This window comes from Macaca mulatta, chromosome 13 (genome assembly GCF_049350105.2).
Source record: "Macaca mulatta isolate MMU2019108-1 chromosome 13, T2T-MMU8v2.0, whole genome shotgun sequence".
In the NCBI taxonomy this organism is placed as follows: Eukaryota; Metazoa; Chordata; class Mammalia; order Primates; family Cercopithecidae; genus Macaca; species Macaca mulatta.
This window is the reverse complement of record NC_133418.1, coordinates 99,952,627-99,971,414: the sequence shown is the minus strand read 5'-3', so window position 1 is coordinate 99,971,414 and position 18,788 is coordinate 99,952,627. Positions and strand designations below refer to the sequence as shown.

Here is an 18,788-nt window from a genome sequence, read left to right as displayed (position 1 = left end):
TTGAGTGTGTTAGGCCACAGGAAACAAAATCTCTCCTTCTCCTGCCCTCCCTTCAACTGCCCCAAGGCAGGACTCTGATCTTTCCTGGACTTTCCAATGGTCGTTCTTAAGATAATTCCCGGCCGGGCGCGGTGGCTCACGTCTGTAATCCCAGCACTTTGGGAGGCCGAGGCGGGCGGATCACAAGGTCAGGAGATCGAGACCACGGTGAAACCCCGTCTCTACTAAAAATACAAAAAATTAGCCGGGCGCGGTGGCGGGCGCCTGTAGTCCCAGCTACTCAGGAGGCTGAGGCGGGAGAATGGCGTAAACCCAGGAGGCGGAGCTTGCAGTGAGCTGAGATCGTGCCACTGCACTCCAGCCTGGGCGACAGAGCGAGACTCCGTCTCAAAAAAAAAAAAAAAAAAAAAAAGATAATTCCCAGAGAGGTTCCCACCCTATACCCTGGGGGAAGGAATGTTGACGTTATGAAGCTTTCATAATAACCCAAGAGGACAGGGTTCAGGGAGCTTTTGGATACCTGAACATATCGAGGTTCCTGGACGGTGGCGCCTGGGGGAGGGCCTGGAAGCCCTGTGCCCCTCCCCCCACACCTGAATGGTTGTTTTTTCTCTTTCCCTTCACGAAACTCTTCCCTGCTCCTTATATGAGCCTCCATAGTCATTATAAGATTTTATGATAATTTTGACATGTCTCCCCGCTCCTAAGTACCTTCTACAGTGTCTAGCACATCATAGGGAGTGATCGGTAAATGACTGATAGAAAGAACAAATTAAACCATCAGCCTTATAAGTCATCTAAACAGAGATCTATACTTCTCATGCAGAATTGACCATGTTTTTTTCTTGCCCAGTTATTTTTCTTTTTTTCTTTTCTTTTTTTTTTTGAGTCGGTGTCTCGCTTTGTCACCCAGGCTGGAGTGCAGAGGCACAATCTCAGCTCACTGAAATCTCTGCCTCCCAGGCTCAAGGGTTTCCCCTGCCTCAGGTTCCCAAGCTGCTGGGACTACAGGCATGCACCACCATGCCCGACTAATTTTTGTATTTTTAGTAGAGATAGGGTTTCACCATGTTGGCCAGGCTGGTCTTGAACTCCTGATCGCAGGTGATCCTGCCTTGACCTCCCAAAGTGCTCAGATTACAGGTGTGAGCCACCACGTCTGGCCTCAAGTAATGTTTTTATCAGTATTCATCTGGAATTCCTTGCTAGACCTTTCATTCTTTGAAGACAGACACTGCATTTCCTTCTGTACTGCAGACACCAATGTTTCATGAGTATATTTTGTGTTGAGCAGAATTGTGGGAAGGGAGTGTCTCTGGGTGATCATATCAAGTTAGAGCCGAGATTATTCTTCCTACTCCGGTTCAAGTCTGACTCTCAGTCAACCTCAAAGCCACCTGGCCTGGTCCTGGAACTGAAGAACAGAGACAGAGCTTATTTGTGAGATGCAGTGAGTGTGTGCCCAGGGGCGGGGGTCTAGACTAAATGTGTGTTCCAGGAACCATCCCAGGGTTTCCCTTGGGGCTGGCATGCTGCTAAGAGAGTCAAAGAGGTCAAGGAACAAGAAGAAAACCTGGAAGCAGCAAGAGAGTGGGGCACGGGCAGGAGGCGGAGGCCCAGACCAGAGAAAAATAGGAAACATAAGTTTTGAGGGCAACAGACTGAGCACTGTTTCAAGAGTCTAGCAACCTGGATTCTTTCTCTGGCTCTGTCCCTGCCTTGAGCCATGAAGGAAGGAAAAAAATATTCATGAGTGCCCACTGTATCATTTCATGTAGATTTTATTCCAGTTTCCCAACAGTCCTGCAGGAAGCTGGGGTTGAGAGAGTAGATCACTGGCCTACAGACACACAGCCCAGCATAACAACATAAATTAACCTCTCAACATTAAAAGAAGTAAAATGAAGTTAAGTTCAGTTCTTAAATATCTTTAAGTTCCTTTCTTCTCTAACTTCTACTAGTATAATATTTCTACCAGTAGAAAAAACAAAACCAAACCCAAACAACTCTCAACCATGGGGCAAGAAGAACTAAGAAATCGATGTTGAAAGGCCAGGAGGGTCAGGAGAAGTGTCTCAGGCCTGTAATCCCAGCACTTTGGGAGGACGAGGCGGGCGGATCACTTGAGGTCAGGAGTTCCAGACCAGCCTGACCAACATGTTGAAATCCCTTCTCTACCAAAAAATACAAAAATTAACTGGGCGTGGTGGCATGCACCTGTAGTCCCAGCTACTCTGGAGGCTGAGGTGGAAGAATCGCTTGAACCCGGGAGGCGGAGGTTGCAGGGAGCCGAGATCGCTCCACTGTACTCCACCCTGGGCGAGAGTGAGACTCTAGGTCGAAAAAAAAAAAAAAAAGACAGGGGAACGTGTTCAATGTAGAGAAGGCCGGATGAGAAGCCCAGGAAAGTCCTGAGCTAGCTTAGGAGAGATCTTCAGGTGTGGGGCGTAAGCATGAGCCCCTGCCTCTCTGTGCCTCTTCCTCACAGGGTCACGGCAGGTGCAGAGCTGGAATTCAAGTCGGCCCTGGGGCTCAGCTAGAGAGGATCCTGGCGGCAAAGCTTGCGAATTACACATATAAATCGGGGAGAGGAAAAGCAAGCGGACTTCCTGCAGCCCTTGGGGGTTGGGAGTGGGGTGCGTTTCCTGCGTCCCTGACCCAGGAAGGACGCTGTTTGGTGGTAGCAAGCACCTAGCCAGAGTGGCTGGGCACCTAGCAAGAGAGTAGCTCGTAGGGCGCAGCTGAGGGCTGGAGGGCTTCATCAGAGAATGGCGCTCAGCTAAGGTAGCCAGGAGAGGGTGGAGGTTATCCCCCAATTCCCATCCTTGCACCCCCGGCTTAGCCCACGCAGCCTGGACAGAACTGGAGGAGGGGTGCACCTGCAGCTCCCAGCGCCCCGGCTGACCTCGAGGACCCCAGGTTAGGGAGAGCTTCCGAGCGCTCCGACAGGAGCAGGGAGTTGGGATGCGTAGCTCCGCAGGTGCACGCCGCAGCCCTTAGGGCGACAGCCTCGGAAAACGCGCATCTCAGGCTGTGGGTTTCTCGGGGGCGGGGCGCAGGGGCGGGGCGGGGCGAGGGGCTCGCAGCGGCAGCGGGTTGGCCGAGCCGGGAGGGAGGGGAATGACATTAGCATAGCCCCCGCCCCCTGCGCGCAGCCGGGCCCAGCAACCCGAGCGGAGGCGGCCGCGGCCAGCCCGGCGCTGAATGGGCTGGCTGTGCCCGGCTCCGTCCCGCCCGCGGCCGGCCCCCGCGTCTGCTCCCTCCCCTCCCGGGCTCCTGTCGGCCGCCGCCAGCCCCCGCCCCGACTGTGAATGAAAGGCGGGCGCCGCAGAGGGCTGGCTGGGAACGCCGCTGCGACGCCGGCCTCCCGGGAGGCGCGCGCCCCGCCGAGATGTACGGTAAGGAGGGCTCCGCGCCCGGGCCCGAGCCCGCGGGGGCGACTCCGCAAACTTCCCGGGCGCGAACCATTGTCCCCCTGCGCGGCCCCGGCGCGGGGCCAGGCCGCCGACCCGGTGCCCGGCGGGGCTGTTGCGGTTGCTCTCTGCGCGCGCGTCTGCGCTGCGAGGACAAAGATGCCTCGGGCCGGGGACCCTGGGGTCTTCTCCAGGCCCGGCGCGTGTTGGTGCTGGGCGGTGGTCCTTCGGGGGGCGGAGGCTCAGGGGAAAGCGGGTCTCCCGAGCCGAGCAGACCGGGAGTGCTGGAGGAGGTGGTCGTGTGGCAGCATTTGCGAAATTAACAAAAGCGGTTTGTGCCTGGTAGTTTTCTGCGGGAAGCCGGTCCAGGGCTGAGGGAGACGCCCGCGGCCGGTCGTCTGCGCGGCTCAGAGAAGGCGGGAGGCGGCGCCGAGGCCCGGGAAGCAGTCAGTGGCCGAGTCTCGTCTCGCCGGCCTGAATGGACTCGGCCTCTGCCTGCCCCTGCCGCCCTGCGGGATCCAGGTTCCCCAACTTCCAGATTTGTCCTCCGCAGTGATGAAGGGAGGAGACGCTGCTGAGAGTGCAGCACAGCCCTGACCTCTCCCCGCCTCCACCGCCATCCCCTCAACTGCCGTGCAACAGTTAGCCAGACCCTCACGATGCACGGCTCTGCTTGATCATTTGCCAGGAATCCTTCTGGTTTTGCAGGCAGTGTGGGTGAAGAAGAGAGAGCGCGTTGGGTCCCACAGTGCAGCTCTGATGAATGGAGCACTGGAGACCTAGACCAGTCTCAGAATGGACTGCATTCCCGAACCTGCAGCCCATCAAGGGCTGTGCGTGTGTGTGTGATCCCAGTAGACGTAAGTCCATGAAAACCCAGGTCTCTGGCAGCTCTTCTAGGGCCAGCAAAAGAATTGAAGCTGTGCTCACCTCCCACCCCCACTGCAAGGTATGGGCTCAGGCTGCACTTGAGGGGTCAGTGTTTGGAGAAGATTGCTTTCCCAATTTAACCCATCATTGAGGCTGCTCGGCTGCTCAGCTGCCTCGCTCCTGGAACAGACTGTGAGTCACAAAGTTTGTTAGAGGCAGAGGAAACTGAGAGCCTGGTGGAAAGGCTCAGCAATTGGTGGGCCCCCCTACTGAGAGAGAGAGAGAGAGAGAGAGAGAGAGAGAGAGAGAGAGAGAGAGAAAGAGACTGACTCAACTTTTTCATCAGTCTCCTTCCCTGCCCAGTTGCTCAAAAATACATTTGCATTTCTGATCCAGGGTGAGACATCAGCAGGTCCCCTCAGCAAGTACCATTTCTCTTGGACCAAGTGGGGGGAGGGGGAGGTTGGCCTGAGAGGCTGTGCTGCTGACCACTGGGGACTCTGGGGAAAGGTAACAAGGCGGTTGTGCTTTATAAGCCAGAGGTTGTGAGCTATATATATATATAGATATAGATATATAGATATATTTTTTTTTACTCTCTCTGTTTTACCCCTATTCTTTTCTGCAGAGGGAGCAGCCTGAAGCTGCAGATCATTTGACAAAAGCATGTGACTGCAGGGGCACCTGCAGTGGGGAAGGAGTTAGGACAGGCTCATCAGAATGGGTCAGAATTAGGAACTGGGTTCTGCTGGACTGCCTCATTGTACTTAGCCCCAGATAATTTGAGATATCTGAAGGTGGGGGTCCCAGGCTGCCTCTGTTGTATGAAGCAAGACAAGGAAGAGCTGGATAGTCAGAAAGGTGAACTGGGGAGCCAATGCATCTGGGTGCTATTTTCAGACACATCACAGATTTTCATTTTTCTTTTATATTTTTATTTCCCCAGATGCAAACAGAGATGGTATTTACCCTGAATGATTCATAGAAAGATTGTAATGGAGGAATCCTCTGGGCAGTTGCCTGCAGCAAAGGAAAGTCACACCAAGCTTGGGTGGGAAATTATTACTGAGTTGCTGGGTGCAGAGTCTGATCTTAGGAGGTGTGGGAGGGAGCCCACTCCCCCGGTGAGGACTCAGCTGCCTGGATTTTAACATATTCCTGACTTTCATGAAAAGAAAGGGTTTGTGTGATATTTAAAGTCATTTTCTCACCAGAAATCAATAGTGATGAAAAAAAGTGAGTAAGGAGGTCGAGGGGGAGCATGGAATTACGGACTTCTTATAATTGCTATTTTCTTCTTGTTTTACAAGTTATTTTTCCAGAGTGACACAGATGGAACAGGGCAGAATGAAAACAGGGGCCTCCTGGCACTGTGCTTCTCCCCCTCCCACCTCCTAGCCTCCCCCATGTGTCCTATAAAGGCTCATTAGAAAACTACCACCAGGGGTTTTATTAACTGATGGGCAGAGAGGCCCCCCGTGGAGCCAAAAGTCACCTAAGAGCTTTAGGTAAAGGTGTCCCTTGTCCACCCACCTTGGTGACTTGTGCCACTATAAATTTGTCTTCCCATCTTTCCAGCTCTGGAGGATCTCCCATCCTTCCTCCTCCTCACCCTGCCTCTGCCCTCCACAGCTCAGCCTTCTTCATTCTGCTTATGGGAGACTGGGAGCCCCATGTCTTTGCTGAAGGACACAGTGCTATCCAGGATAGAAGGAATCCTTGTTCTGGGGTCATCCCATCTTAATCCAGGAGCCCTTTGATGGCTGGGTGACTTTAGGCAAGTGGGATTGTCATTCAGAATTAAATCCCTGTATACAAACGTGAAATGCATGTCTGTCTACCTTCCAGGTCCGTTGTGAGCACCACAAGAGGTTCCGAGCTCCTGAAACTGGTTGCTCAAGAGCCTGTCCCCTTTGGGCCCCCTTGGACCTGTTCCCTCCTCTCTTCTCTGCCAACTCGGGCACAGGCCTGTTTGTATCACCTGCCACCCCCGCTTACACTCGCACATCACCTCGACTGTGCCAGTGCCAGGCCGCTGAGCCACTTCTCTTTCTCAGACTCACCCCAGCTGTCTCCTCACCACTCAGTCATCCCTAAACCCATTGCTTTCTGGAAATGGCTCTCCAAAAGGACACAGTGACTGCCCACAGTTTTGTGTGGGAATCCTATGAAGGCAGATTGACAAGGGACATGAAAAAATGAAAGCATTTTTACTGGGGTGGGAAGATCATTAGCAAATTCTCTGCAAAAATGGATTCCCATGAGTTTTCCTTTTGTTAGTATTATACAGCTAAGGCTGGGCGCAGTGGCTCACGCCCGTTATCCCAGCACTTTGGAAGGCTGAGGTGGGCAGATCACCTGAGGTCAGGAGGTCAAGACCAGTCTGGCCAACATGGCGAAACCACGTCTCTACCAAAAGTACAGAAATTAGCCGGGCATGGTGGCAGGCACCTATAATCCCAGCTACTCAGGAGGCTGAGGCAGGAGAATCCCTTGAACCCGGGAGGCGGAGGTTGCAGTGAGCTGAGATTAGCGCCATTGCACTCCAGCCTGGGAGACAAGAGCGAGACTCTGTCTCAAAAAAAAAAAAAAAAATTATGCAGCTAAGAGTTTCCCTGTTGCTCTCATGTGGGCTGGAGAATCCCATTTCCCCACTGAGGTGAGACAGAGCTCTGAGAAATGCCACCCTCTGAATTAGGGCAGCCAGCTAGGAGGGACATTTGGAAAGGATTTCCCCAACCACAGTCTGCGCACCCCGATCCCACTAACACCAAAGCTGCCCTAATTCTTCCTCACCGCTGAGTGCTGCCTCATCCTCAGCAAATGCCTCTCGTCCCGCTTAGTGGTTGAGAATGCTGACTGTAAGGAAATAGCAACAGCAAACAACTTTTTGAAAATGTGCTTGGGCTGGGCACAGTGGATCAGGCCTGTAATCCCAGCACTTTGGGAGGCCAGGGTGGGTGGATCACCTGAGGTCAGGAATTTGAGACCAGCCTGGCCAACATGGTGAAACCCCATCCCTACTAAAAACACAAAGTTAGTCAGGCATGGTGGCACACACCTGTAATTCCAGCTACTGGGGAGGCTGAGGCAGGAAAATTGCTTGAACCTGGGAGGCGGAGGTTGCAGTGAGCAGAGATAGCATCACTGCCCTCCAGCCTGGTCAACAGAGCAAGACTCCATATCAAAACAAAACAAAACAAAACAAAACAAAAAACCACACCAAAAATGTGCTTGACGGAATCCTGTTTGGTGAGTGAGACTGATGCCAGAAGGGTGGAGAAACTACAGGGCAAGGCAGGCTCCCCCTGAGGGGCAAAGTCTTACCTCTGCAGAAATCTCCATGGATGCCCTGCTCCTCCTCACGGGCGATCCCACAGCACATGTGCGCATGTGCACACACATGCATCAGCCTCCTCCCCCAGATCCTGAGGTTTCTGCAGCCCCAAGATGCCAGGTATGGTCTGTGCATGTGGGAGCTGTGTGCCCTTCCCCCTCCTACCCACCACTCCAACTCTTTTATTCCCCGTGAGAAGGGGGCCAGGTGAGCCTGTTTTCTCTCTTGCTGCTCACAGTTCAGTGAATACAAGTGGTCACAGTTTTTTCTTGTACATAAATAAAAATAAAAAAGGTAATATTATATTACAGAAAATCTGGAAAAGAGTGGAGAAAAAAAATCATCCACAATTTACCCATTTAAAGCAAACTTCTATATATGACATCAATTACCGCTCTGGTTTTGTGTTCACCTCCTCCAGCCCTTTCCTTGCTATTTCTTTTTGATCCTGGCTTCAAGGAGCACCAAGAACCCCACAGCCTAGGTCTGAACCCTAGCTCCGACCCTCGGGTAATCTTGAACTCGAGCATTTCTGAGCCTCTTTCCTGCCTCTGGAAAGATGACAGCAGTGTTTATCTCATGGCAGAGATGAATTAGGATAAGAGAGCTGCCCCCACTTTCCCTGCCCCTTTTCTTAACTCTCCTTTCTCTGTTTCCTAGTTAGTTTTTTTTAAATTTTTTAATTATTTATTTATTTGAGACAGTCTTGCTCTGTTGCCCAGGCTGGAGTGCAGTGGCGTGGTCTTGACTCACTGCAACCTCCACCTCCCAGGTTCAAGCAGTTCTCCTGCCTCAGCCTCCCGAGTAGCTGGGATTACAGGCACATGCCACCACGCCTGGCTAATTTTTGTATTTTTAGTAGAGATGGGGTTTCACCACATTGGCCAGGCTGGTCTCGAACTCCTGACCTCACACTGATACGCTCACCTTGGCCTCCCAAAGTGCTGGGATTACAGGTGTGAGCCACCATGCCTGGCCCTTAATTTTTCTTTTAAAGGCAAAAATAAAACAAATAAGAATTTTTGTTCCATAAGATTAAGAACAGTACTGTGATACCGTTCCTTGTATCAAACAAAGGAAAAATGTAAACAATCATCTAATCCCTCCAGAAAATCTAGAAAATACAGTAAACTATAAACATAACATTTACTCTTCTAGTATCTTTCTTTCCATGCGTTTGTTTAGGTGGTTGGAACCATTCATTATTTTAGAGACAGGATCTTACTCTCCCCCAGGCTGGAGTACAGTGACACTATCATGGCTTACTATAGCCTTAACCTCCTGAGCTTAAGTGATCCTCCTGCTTCAGCCTCCTGAGTAGCTGGGACTACTCAGGAGCATGTTCAACCATGCCCAGCTAATTTTTTGTTTTTTGTAGAGATGGGGTCCCACTATATTGCCCAGGCTGGTCTTGATCTCCTGGCCTTAAGCATTTCTCCCACCTCAGCCTCCCAAAGTGCTGGAATTACAGGCATGAACCACCACACCTGGCCTGAAATCATTCATTTTAAAACGTTTCGTATCCTTTTTTTTTTTTTTCCACTTGGCACTAGAATATAAGCATGCCCCACAAGTTAGTATGCTCGTTGGCTATCATTTTTAATGTCTATGTAATGGTGCACTGAAAGGATGTATAATTTTGTTATTGTACATTTAGGGGTGTTTCTGTATTACTGCCCCTGGAGAAGTACTTGGTACTCAAAGCTTTCTGTGAACTTTGGAATTTTTCCCTAGACTGTAGCCCTTCTAATGGATTGGTCAAGGTATATAAACATTTTAAGACTAGTTACATATTGTCCAATTATTTTCACTTTGTATCCATTATACTTCTCCTAGCAGTTATAAAATCACCTATCTCCCTGTACTCTCAAGAGCATTCAAGATTAAGATTTTTTTTCCCCAGTACTTGCTAATTTGATAGAAAATGTATATCACTTTAACTTGCATTCTTTATTATTAGTGAAACACTTCTTTATCTTCTAACTATTTGCGTGTTAGTGAATTGTCATGGGAGTATGAGTTATTAACTACTTGCCTGTCTTTTGCTGTCTGCTCTGTGTTTGGAAAGGATATAGACTAGGGATATAAGCTATCAAGTATTTATGGAATAGCAGCTATGTATGATACTACAGAGGCCATCATGAGGGATGGAAGAATATGCAAAAGTAGTTTCTGTCAAGAACATTAGAATTTAACTGGGCAAACAAGTTATAAAACATGCAAACAATTAAATGATACAAAGTTCGGTAAAATTGCACTGTTCTGCAAAGCGGAATGGAGTTACTCATCAGGTGTTCAGCCAGCAGTATCTTGAAGTGGAAGAGACCCGTGCTAGGTGGAGTCATCTGGGCAGGCTTCAGAAGCAACAGCCATTTCTCCTCTACCGAGGAGTAGAGGATAAGGGAGGTGGGTGTGGCTGGTGGAGGCACCAATGTGAGGAAGTGTGTGTGGAGGTGGGGATGGAGAAGACCTGTCCAGGGAGAGTCGGGGGGCTCGCTGGGTTTGAGCAGAGTTTAAGGGGAGAATTATGTGATAGATGAAGAGATAGGCCAGTTGCGGTGGGTCACACCTGCAATCCCAGCACTTTGGGAGGCCAAGGCAGACAGATTACCTGAGGCCAGGAGTTCGAGACCAGTCTGACCAACATTGTGAAACCACATCTCTACTAAAAAAAAAAATACAAAATTAGCGGGGTGTGGTGGTGCATGCCTGTAATCCCAGCTACTTGGGAGGCTGAGGTAGGAGAATCACTTCAACCCGGGAGGTGGAGGTTACTGTGAGCCGAGATTGTGCCACTGCATTCCAGCCTGGGCAACAAGAGTGAAACTCTGTCTCAAAAAAAAAAAAAAAAAAAGATAAGGCGATAATGTCAAGATAAGGAGTTTGCACTTATTCCTGTGAGCAGTGGGGGCCATTGATGGTTTGAAACTGTCGAAGGACTGATTTGCTCAAGTGATGTGAAGTGAAATCAAGCTGGGGGCAGCTGTGCAGGGTGGTGGGAGGTGATATGAAAATGAAGAGAAGCAGAGGAGGAGACAGTTATTGCAGCCACAGGTGGTGGCCTAAGGAGCAAGAAAGCTTTGGACCACAAGTTTCTGTGCATATGCAAAGGATGATGTTGGCTCCTTTAAAAAAAAAGCTCTTTGTGGGGGTGCAGGGGTAAGGGTGAGGAAAAGGTGAACTGAAACTTAAAAAAATTTTTTTCCATGGTACCTAAAATGGGGGTTATATAAGCAGTTATTTTTAAAAAGTTGATTTTAAAATAGAAAATAAATTACCTAGAGTTATACATTTATTCTGAAGAAGATTTGGGGCATATGTTTTACACACACATGACAATACATAAAGAGATCAAAGCAAAGAAAATCTTAGACCAAAAAAAAAGCCAGGAATAAAGTCATTTCAGAGAAAAAAATGCATATAAGCAGGCCATGTTGCAAATTCCATTTTGAGCTTACTGTAGGCCAAAATTAAGAGGGGGAAAGTCATTTACAAGATTCATTAGCATTGTAAAATTAATGAGATTGCCTAGGACGAATACAGCTTTTTTGGGATGCTAAGATTTGAGAGGAATTCATCCTAGAAGAGGAGATACTGCCTAAACCTTGGTCTAAATTAGATATTTCTTTTGAAAATATAGTCATCTTAATCTGCTCTTTATCTATTTGCATGGTATTAGGATTGGTCCAAATGCGAGTTTGTGGAGAGGTTGAGTGACTGATTTCCCTCGGTGGAATTGCCACTGACCCTGCTCTCGGCTGCCTCCTGGTTTGCTCACAGAGGCTCCAGCCCCTTTGCAATTGTGGATATGATTTCTCTTTTTTTCCTTCTTTTTTTTTTGAGACCGAGTCTCACTCTGTTGCCCAGGCTGGAGTGCAGTGGCGCGATCTCAGCTCACTGCAACCTCCGCCTCCTGGGTTCAAACGATTCTCATGCCTCAGCCTCCCAAGTAGCTAGGACTACAGGCGTGAGCCGGCATGCCTGGCTGATTTTTTTGTATTTTTAGTAGAGACAGGGTTTCACCTGTTGGTCAGGCTGGTCTTGAACTCCCGACCTTAGGTGATCCACCCACCTCAGCCTCCCAAAGTACTGGGATTACAGGCGTGAGCCACCGTGCCTGGCCTGATTTTTCTTTTGATGGATGATGTGATCTTCTGAGATCTCTCACTGAGAAGCTGTTCTTGCTTTCACCATCTCAGGAGGCCATCTGGTCACACTCCTTTGCATACCATATTTTAATTCACCGTATGGCCATTCATCACTAATATTTCTCTTGTTTGTTTCCCCTAGTAAACTGTAAGCTCCATGAAAGCAGAGAATACATTTCTCTTTTGTGGTTTTTTTTGAGACACAGTCTCGCTGTGTCACCCAGGCTGGAGTGCAGTGGCGCAATCTCAGCTCACTGCAACCTCTGCCGCCCGGGTTCAAGTGATTCTCCTGCCTCAGCCTCCCAAGTAGCTGGGATTACAGGCGCGCACCACCACACCTGGCTAGTTTTTGTATTTTTAGTGGAGACGGAGTTTCACCATGTTGGCCAGGCTGGTCTTGAACTCCTGACCTCAGGTCATCCGCCCACCTCGGCCTCCCAAAGTGCTGGGATTGGCTGGGTTTGGCGGCTCATTCCTGTAATCCCAGCCCTTTGGGAGGCTGAGGTGGGTGGATCACCTGAGGTCAGGAGTTCGGGACCAACCTGGCCAACATGGTGAAACCCTGTCTCCACTAAAAATACAAAAATTAGCTGGGTGCGGTGGCACATATCTGTAATCCCAGCTACTCAGAAGGCTGAGGCAGGAGAATCGCTTGAACCTGGGAGGCAGAGGTTGCAGTGAGCCAAGATCATACCACTGCACTCCAGCCAGGGCAACAAGAGTGAAACTTAGTCTCCAAAAAAAAAAAAGAAAAGAAAAGAAAAGAAAGTGCTGGGATTATAGGCATGAGCCACTGCACCTGGCAGAGAACACATTTCTCTTGTTCTCTACTGCATCTTTAGGGCACAGAACACTGCCTGGTCCTCAAAAACCGTGTTGAATGGTCCTCAAAAACCATGTTGAATGAATGCATTCTGAGCGAGGCATCATCGTTTTCATTTGCTTCTTTGTAACTTCTGACTCACTGTATATATTTCAGCCTCAGGTGGGTTCTGAATAACAGCACAGTTTCTGTTAATGTGGCTTCCATTCATTGGGCACCACTGTGTGCCAGGCAGAGTTCTTTTTTTTTTTTTTTTGAGACGGAGTCTCGCTCTGTCACCCAGGCTGAAGTGCAGTGGTGTGATCTCTGCTCACCACAACCCCTGCCTCCTGGGTTCAAGCGATTCTCCTGCCTCAGCCTCCTGAGTAGCTGGGATTAACAGGTGCACGCCACCCTGCCCGGCTAACGTTTTTGTAGTTTTAGTCGAGACAGGGTTTCACCATGTTGGTCAGGCTAGTCTTGAATTCTTGACCTCATGATCTGCCCGCCTTGGCCTCCCAAAGTGCTGGGATTACAGGCATGAGCCACTTTGCCCGGCCTGTGCCAGGCAGAATTCTAAGCACTTTTTTATGGGGATAAACTTGTCTGTACTAAGCAGTTTTTATGTCTTATATAATCTTCCCCAAACTCTATGATGAAGGATTAGTATTCCCATTTTAGAAATGAGAAAACTGAGGTGTTGAGAGGTTTAATCACTTCTCCATGGCCACCCAGTTATGTGAAAAGTCTGGGATTTGGACCTCAGCATTCCAGCTCCGGAGTGTGGACTCAGCCTCCTGTCACACTGTCCCTAGAACATTCTGAATAGTCCAGAGAACACAGGTCTTTCCTCTGTGGAGCTCACTGTACTTCAGACTCATGCATTATTAATAATTTGGGAAGGGCAAGAGAATGTAAGACGCAGGGCTGAAGGTCCCAGGCCAGTCAACAGCGAGGCTGCGAGCTCTCACTTCTGGATCACTTCTCTCACTTCTCACTCTTGGCACCTTTCCCACCTCCCTTTACTTTGTCAAAGAGAAAGAAGGGCCCCAGGAAGAGCTTTGGGGACCATAGTGAGGATAGGTCCTGAGAGACAGGCCAGAGAGCAGGCTGAGGAGGGCGGAAGACAACGCAAGCACCGACAATGGCCTGGAAAGAAGGCGTGGGCATGCCTTTCAGAGACAGGCAGACTGCAGAATGGGGTGTCACCACCAAGGCTGGGTCACACACACCTGATGGGCAGTGTTCTTAGAGATGGGTTCCATGGTCAGTCAGTGCTTGGCCTGGAGAAGAGCAGAAACCGGGAACCTGGCATTGCAGGAGGAGCTTCTGCTCTTCTGATGGTTTGGGTGTGAATTAAAACTCCTTCCCTGGCCAGGCGCAGTGGCTCACGCCTATAATCCCAGCACTTTGGGAGGCTGAGGTGGGCAGATCATGAGGTCAAGAGATTGAGACCATCCTGGCCAACATGGTGAAACCCCATCTCTACTAAAAATACAAAAATTAGCTGGGCATGGTGGTGTGTGCCTGTAGTCCCAGCTATTCAGGAGGCTAAGGCAGGAGAATCGCTTGAATCCGGGAGACAGAGGTTGCAGTGAGCTGAGATTGCACACTGCACTCTAGCCTGGTGACAGAGCGAGACTCTGTCTCCAAAAAAAAAAAAAAAAAAAAAAAAAGAACCAAAAAACACACAAACGAAAAATTCCTTCCCTTCATCTTCAGGTCCAGGCAGCAACTGGTGCTTCTAAGAGGTGGAGCTGGGACCGGGCTGTGTGGTGCAGGCCCAGTCCTGTGCAGATCCCTTATCCCTAGACAGCAAAGCTGTGCAGTCCATGGGTTAGGCTGGAATTGATGGACACATGGTGGTCCAAGTCCCAGATGACCATCTTCCAGCCAGAGGGCCCTGGACATTTAGTTCGTCTTTGTCTGAGCTCATTCTTCCCCCTGGAGAGGTGGGATAATTAGTCTGCCCCACTCGTGAGGGTGTATGAGGGGGATCAAATGAGATAATGTCTATGTACATGGACTTATATTGCAGGACACCATACCTGTGAAAGGTGACATTATTACCATGCAAGTAATTCTTTTTTTTTTTTTTGGAGATGGAGTCTCCCTCTGTCACTCAGGCTGGAGTACAGTAGTGTGATCTCGCCTCACTGCAACCTCTGCCTCCGAGGTTCAAGCGATTCTCCTGCCCCAGCCTCCCAAGTAGCTGAGATTACAGGTGGCTGCCACCATGCCTGGCTAGTTTTTTGTATTTTTAGTAGAGACGGGGTTTCGCCATGTTGGCCAGGCTGGTCTCAAACACCTGATCTCAGGTGATCCGCCTGCCTCGGCCTCTCAAAGTGTTGGGATTACAGGCATGAGCCACTGCACCTGACCCATGCAGGTAATTTTTATGGATGCTTCTGGAATATAGCCATACCCTTTCCAGAAAGTGACAGTCCCTGCATACAAGGATGAGTGTGTCATATATAGGCTGTATTTGTTAATGAAAATCCTTAGAAGGGTCTGGGGGTAGTAAGAACATAGAAACAGGGCTCCTGAGATACTAAGGAGCCTGCCTCAGTGCTGTCTATCCACCCTGAGAGGGGACAACCATGAACTGATTACCTTGAATACGTCCTCATCCTCTAGAGGGCTGCCCGCAGGTCAGCAGTCCATGACTGTGTCCCTCTCATCTCTGCACTGGAAAGACAAGAAAATCTCTTAAGCCACAAAGAGGACAGAGGTGACATCTTTATCTAAATCCTTATGCAATTCTAAATTCGTATGCATGACTAAAATTTTGCAATGTTTATTCCATGCCATTCTATTCATTATCTCAATTCAGAAGAACTCTCTGGAGGTGGATGTCATCATCATTTCTGTGGTTGGGTGGAGAATGCTGAGATTCAGGAGTTCAATAACTTGCCCAAGGTCATGCAGCTGGTTCAAGTCTGTTCACTCCATTGCCTCCTAAGCAAGCATTCACAGAGCTTCACGTGACATTAAAACACTGCTTTGTGCCTGACGGCAACTGCACATGTCTTATGCCAAACAGCAAATTTTACTATTAGAGAACTCCAAATTGAATATTTTCATAGATTTTACATAGATAACTTATGGCCTTACGTCTAGGACTTGGGTTATACAAGTCCCTCATTGGGGACCCACAGGGCCTTTTAAGCTCGGTGCTCTATAGTACGTCCTTTATCCTGACAGAGTGGTTTGTCTATAATCTGAGAATTAGGGTTCCTAGATTCAAATGCTAACTGTCTTATTACCACGCAGAAGGTCCCAGATAAACTCAAGCATTCAGAAGCCACGAGTCTTGAATCTTAGCTTGGCCGAGCTCCCATCCCACCCTTGTCATAGCTATTCATAAAGACTTCTTTCCATTTCCTCACTTTCTTTTTAGCTGGGTAAAAAGAAATACTGTTTGTGCATTGCATGAAGGATAATCCCTAAATTACGAGAACATTTATGAAGACCTTGCCTGAAGATCTCGTAGAAATGAACGACTTACAGTGAAGGGATGCATCCCTAGCACCGTATAGCTGCTCACAGCGTGTGCAGGAGGGATGCTTCTAGAGCAGAAGCATACAGGGTGGATGCTGGGAAAATCTGGAGCTCTGCAGGCTCCCTCCAGGTCTCCTCTACTGTATCTTAGAGTTTACTATTGTCATTTATTTCTTTACACAACAGATCAGTGAACCTCTTGAGGACACTATCTTAATCAGCTTTGTTTTTCCTAGCATCTGACAGGGAACTTTGGTATGTAGTAGTAAGAGTCCAAATGTTTGCATCTGACTATAAAATAATGATACATATCATCCATTAGTCTACACCTACATAGCAGCCGGTGTTTCCAGGGTATCAATGAACATGGGCTGGGGATTTCTCTAAGGTCAGAGAGAGTCCTGTAGTGACAGCAATCATATTTTGTCATCTCAACATGTCTTTTCATGGATTTTTGTTCCAAATAAATAAAGAATGTATTAGAATACAGCCGTTTGAGTTTTCCTCCATACTTGGAGGTGTTGGTTGCCGACACAGCCCCTCGGCCTTCCTGCTGAAACGGTTAAGGCTGTTAGAAGGACTTCTCATGGATTTCCTCCTTGGTTTGTGGCACTCAGGATAAATGTCACAGTCTTTTCTTCTGAAAGGAAGGTCATTTAATGGTATAATTATGGGTAAGTCTCTATTTTGATTTCCATTCATATTACTTGTGCTTTTTTTTCTTTACAAAACAAGAATGATGAAAAGGCCCTTTGAGGCAGAGGCAGTAAATGTCTGTATCTCGTTGCCTGGAAGCAGCCAGCTGGAGTGTTCCTGATAAACCACTAAGCAGCCTTGTGCACCTTCAGCTTGTGTGCAGTAGCAGGTCTTCAGGTCATATACAGACAAAGCAGAAGAGGGAAAAACAGCAGGGTCTTCCCATTGCTGTCATCCAGCTCCTAAAAGTGCGTGATCCTACAGGCAGGCCTGGGCCCAGCAGCTGGCAAATACAGTAAGCACGTCTGACTGTCCAAAAGCTTTTCCACAGGGCTGCTCAAAACGTCCTCCTCTCCCCCAGACAGCACTCTCAGAGAGTGGGCTGAGCGTTCTGGAGAGGCATGGGTGGCACTGGGAGGCGCCAGCACCGTCATTCTATTTTATCAAGGACATTTCTGGACAAGGGGGAGAGTTGGCCATTAGAGGTGATTGCTGTGTAAATTTGGGCAAGATTCTCAACCTCTTTCAGCTTCAGTTTCATCATCCGTAAACTCAGAGAGCTGGAATGAACGGGCTGGAAGGGTTTTCCAGCTCTTCTGTTCTGCAGCTGAGGCACCCGGGGCTGGTGGTACAGCCAGAGTAGAAGTTTTCAGAAGATCCCAGAGGGAATGTAGGTGCTGCCATCTCAGGTTCTTTATGTAACCTGGCTATGCGTAAATTTCCTCATTGGTAAGACAGGGATAATGCTCCCTTTGTGAATTCAGTGTCTGTCTGTCTAATGGCATGACCCCCACTGGTGTAGCGGTAGGTAGGAGCCGTGTCCCTTCCAAGTGCTGGTGCTACAATTCTTGCTCTGCATGCATTCTGGTTTCACAAAACTTCTGCATGGTGGGTATGCCTTTCCCTGCTTCCTCTGCCATTTTCAGATAAGTTAAATGCCTTGTGCAAGTCACCCAGATCGTTAAGTGGCATGGCTAAGAAAAAAAAAAAAACAGGTCTGTTTTATTCCAACGCTCTTCTCTTATATCCCACATAGATTCTTATTGAAAACACCATTATCAGGCTAGACGTGGTGGCTCACGCCTATAATCCCAGCACTTTGGGAGGCTGAGGCAGGTGGGCCACCTGAGGTCGGGAGTTTGAAACCAGCCTGACCAACATGGAGAAACCCCATCTCTACTAAAAATACAAAAATTAGCTGGGCACGGTGGCACATGCCTGTAATCCCAGCTACTCAGGAGGCTGAGGCAGGAGAATCACTTGAACCCGGGAGGTAGAGGTTGTAGTGAGCCGAGATTGCACCATTGCACTCCAGCCTGAGCAACAAGAGCGAAACTCCGTTTATTTAAAAAAAAAAAAAAAAGAGAGACCATTATCAATTGAGCTACAGTAAAATTAAAAACTTTTGTGCATCAAATGATGCTTTTCAACAGTGAAAGGCAACCTACAGAATGGGAGAAAATATTTACAAATAAATATTTACAAATAATATCCTGGATAATAGGTTAACCTCCAGAATATATAAAGAAAAGAGCACCTAAAGCTCAACAAAAACAAGCAACTTTGATTAAAAATGAGCAAAGGATTTGACTAGGCATTTCTTCATAAAAGATCTATAGCTGGGCATGGTGACATGTGCCTGTAGTCCCAGCTACTCCAGATGCTGAGGCGGGAGGATCACTGGAGCCCAGGAGTTCTGGGCTGTAGTTTACTATACCAGTCTGGTGTCTGCATTAAGTTTGGCATCAATATGGTAACCTCCAGAGAGCAGGGGACCACCAGGTTACCTAAGGAGGAGTAAGCCAGCCCAGGATGAAAACGGAACAGGTCAAAACTCTCATGCTGATTAGTAGCGAGCTTGAGCCTGTGAATAGCCACTGCACTCCAGCCTGGGCAACAGCGTGAGACCCTGTCTCTTTTAAAAAAGAAGTGGCCGAGAAGCATATGAAAGACTCCCAACATCACTCATCATTAGGGAAATAGGAATCAAAACCACAGTGAGATACTACTTCACACCCATT

At 48.6% G+C, this 18,788-nt stretch overlaps 1 protein-coding gene across 19 annotated transcripts in view; it reads left to right on the top strand.

The window, feature by feature from the left end:
• Positions 1-3,153: 3,153 nt before the first annotated feature.
• EFR3B (EFR3 homolog B) overlaps positions 3,154-18,788 on the top strand; it is a 114,438-nt gene continuing 98,803 nt past the window's right edge. For all 19 annotated transcript variants that reach the window (XR_013402978.1, XR_013402977.1, XR_013402975.1 and 16 more), the window contains exon 1: positions 3,154-3,398. Coding sequence is in view for 2 of the 19 variants with exons in the window: in XM_015111834.3 (XP_014967320.2) it covers positions 3,392-3,398 (7 nt within the window). In the remaining 17 variants the exon portion in view is untranslated. The remainder of the gene's footprint in view (positions 3,399-18,788) is intronic.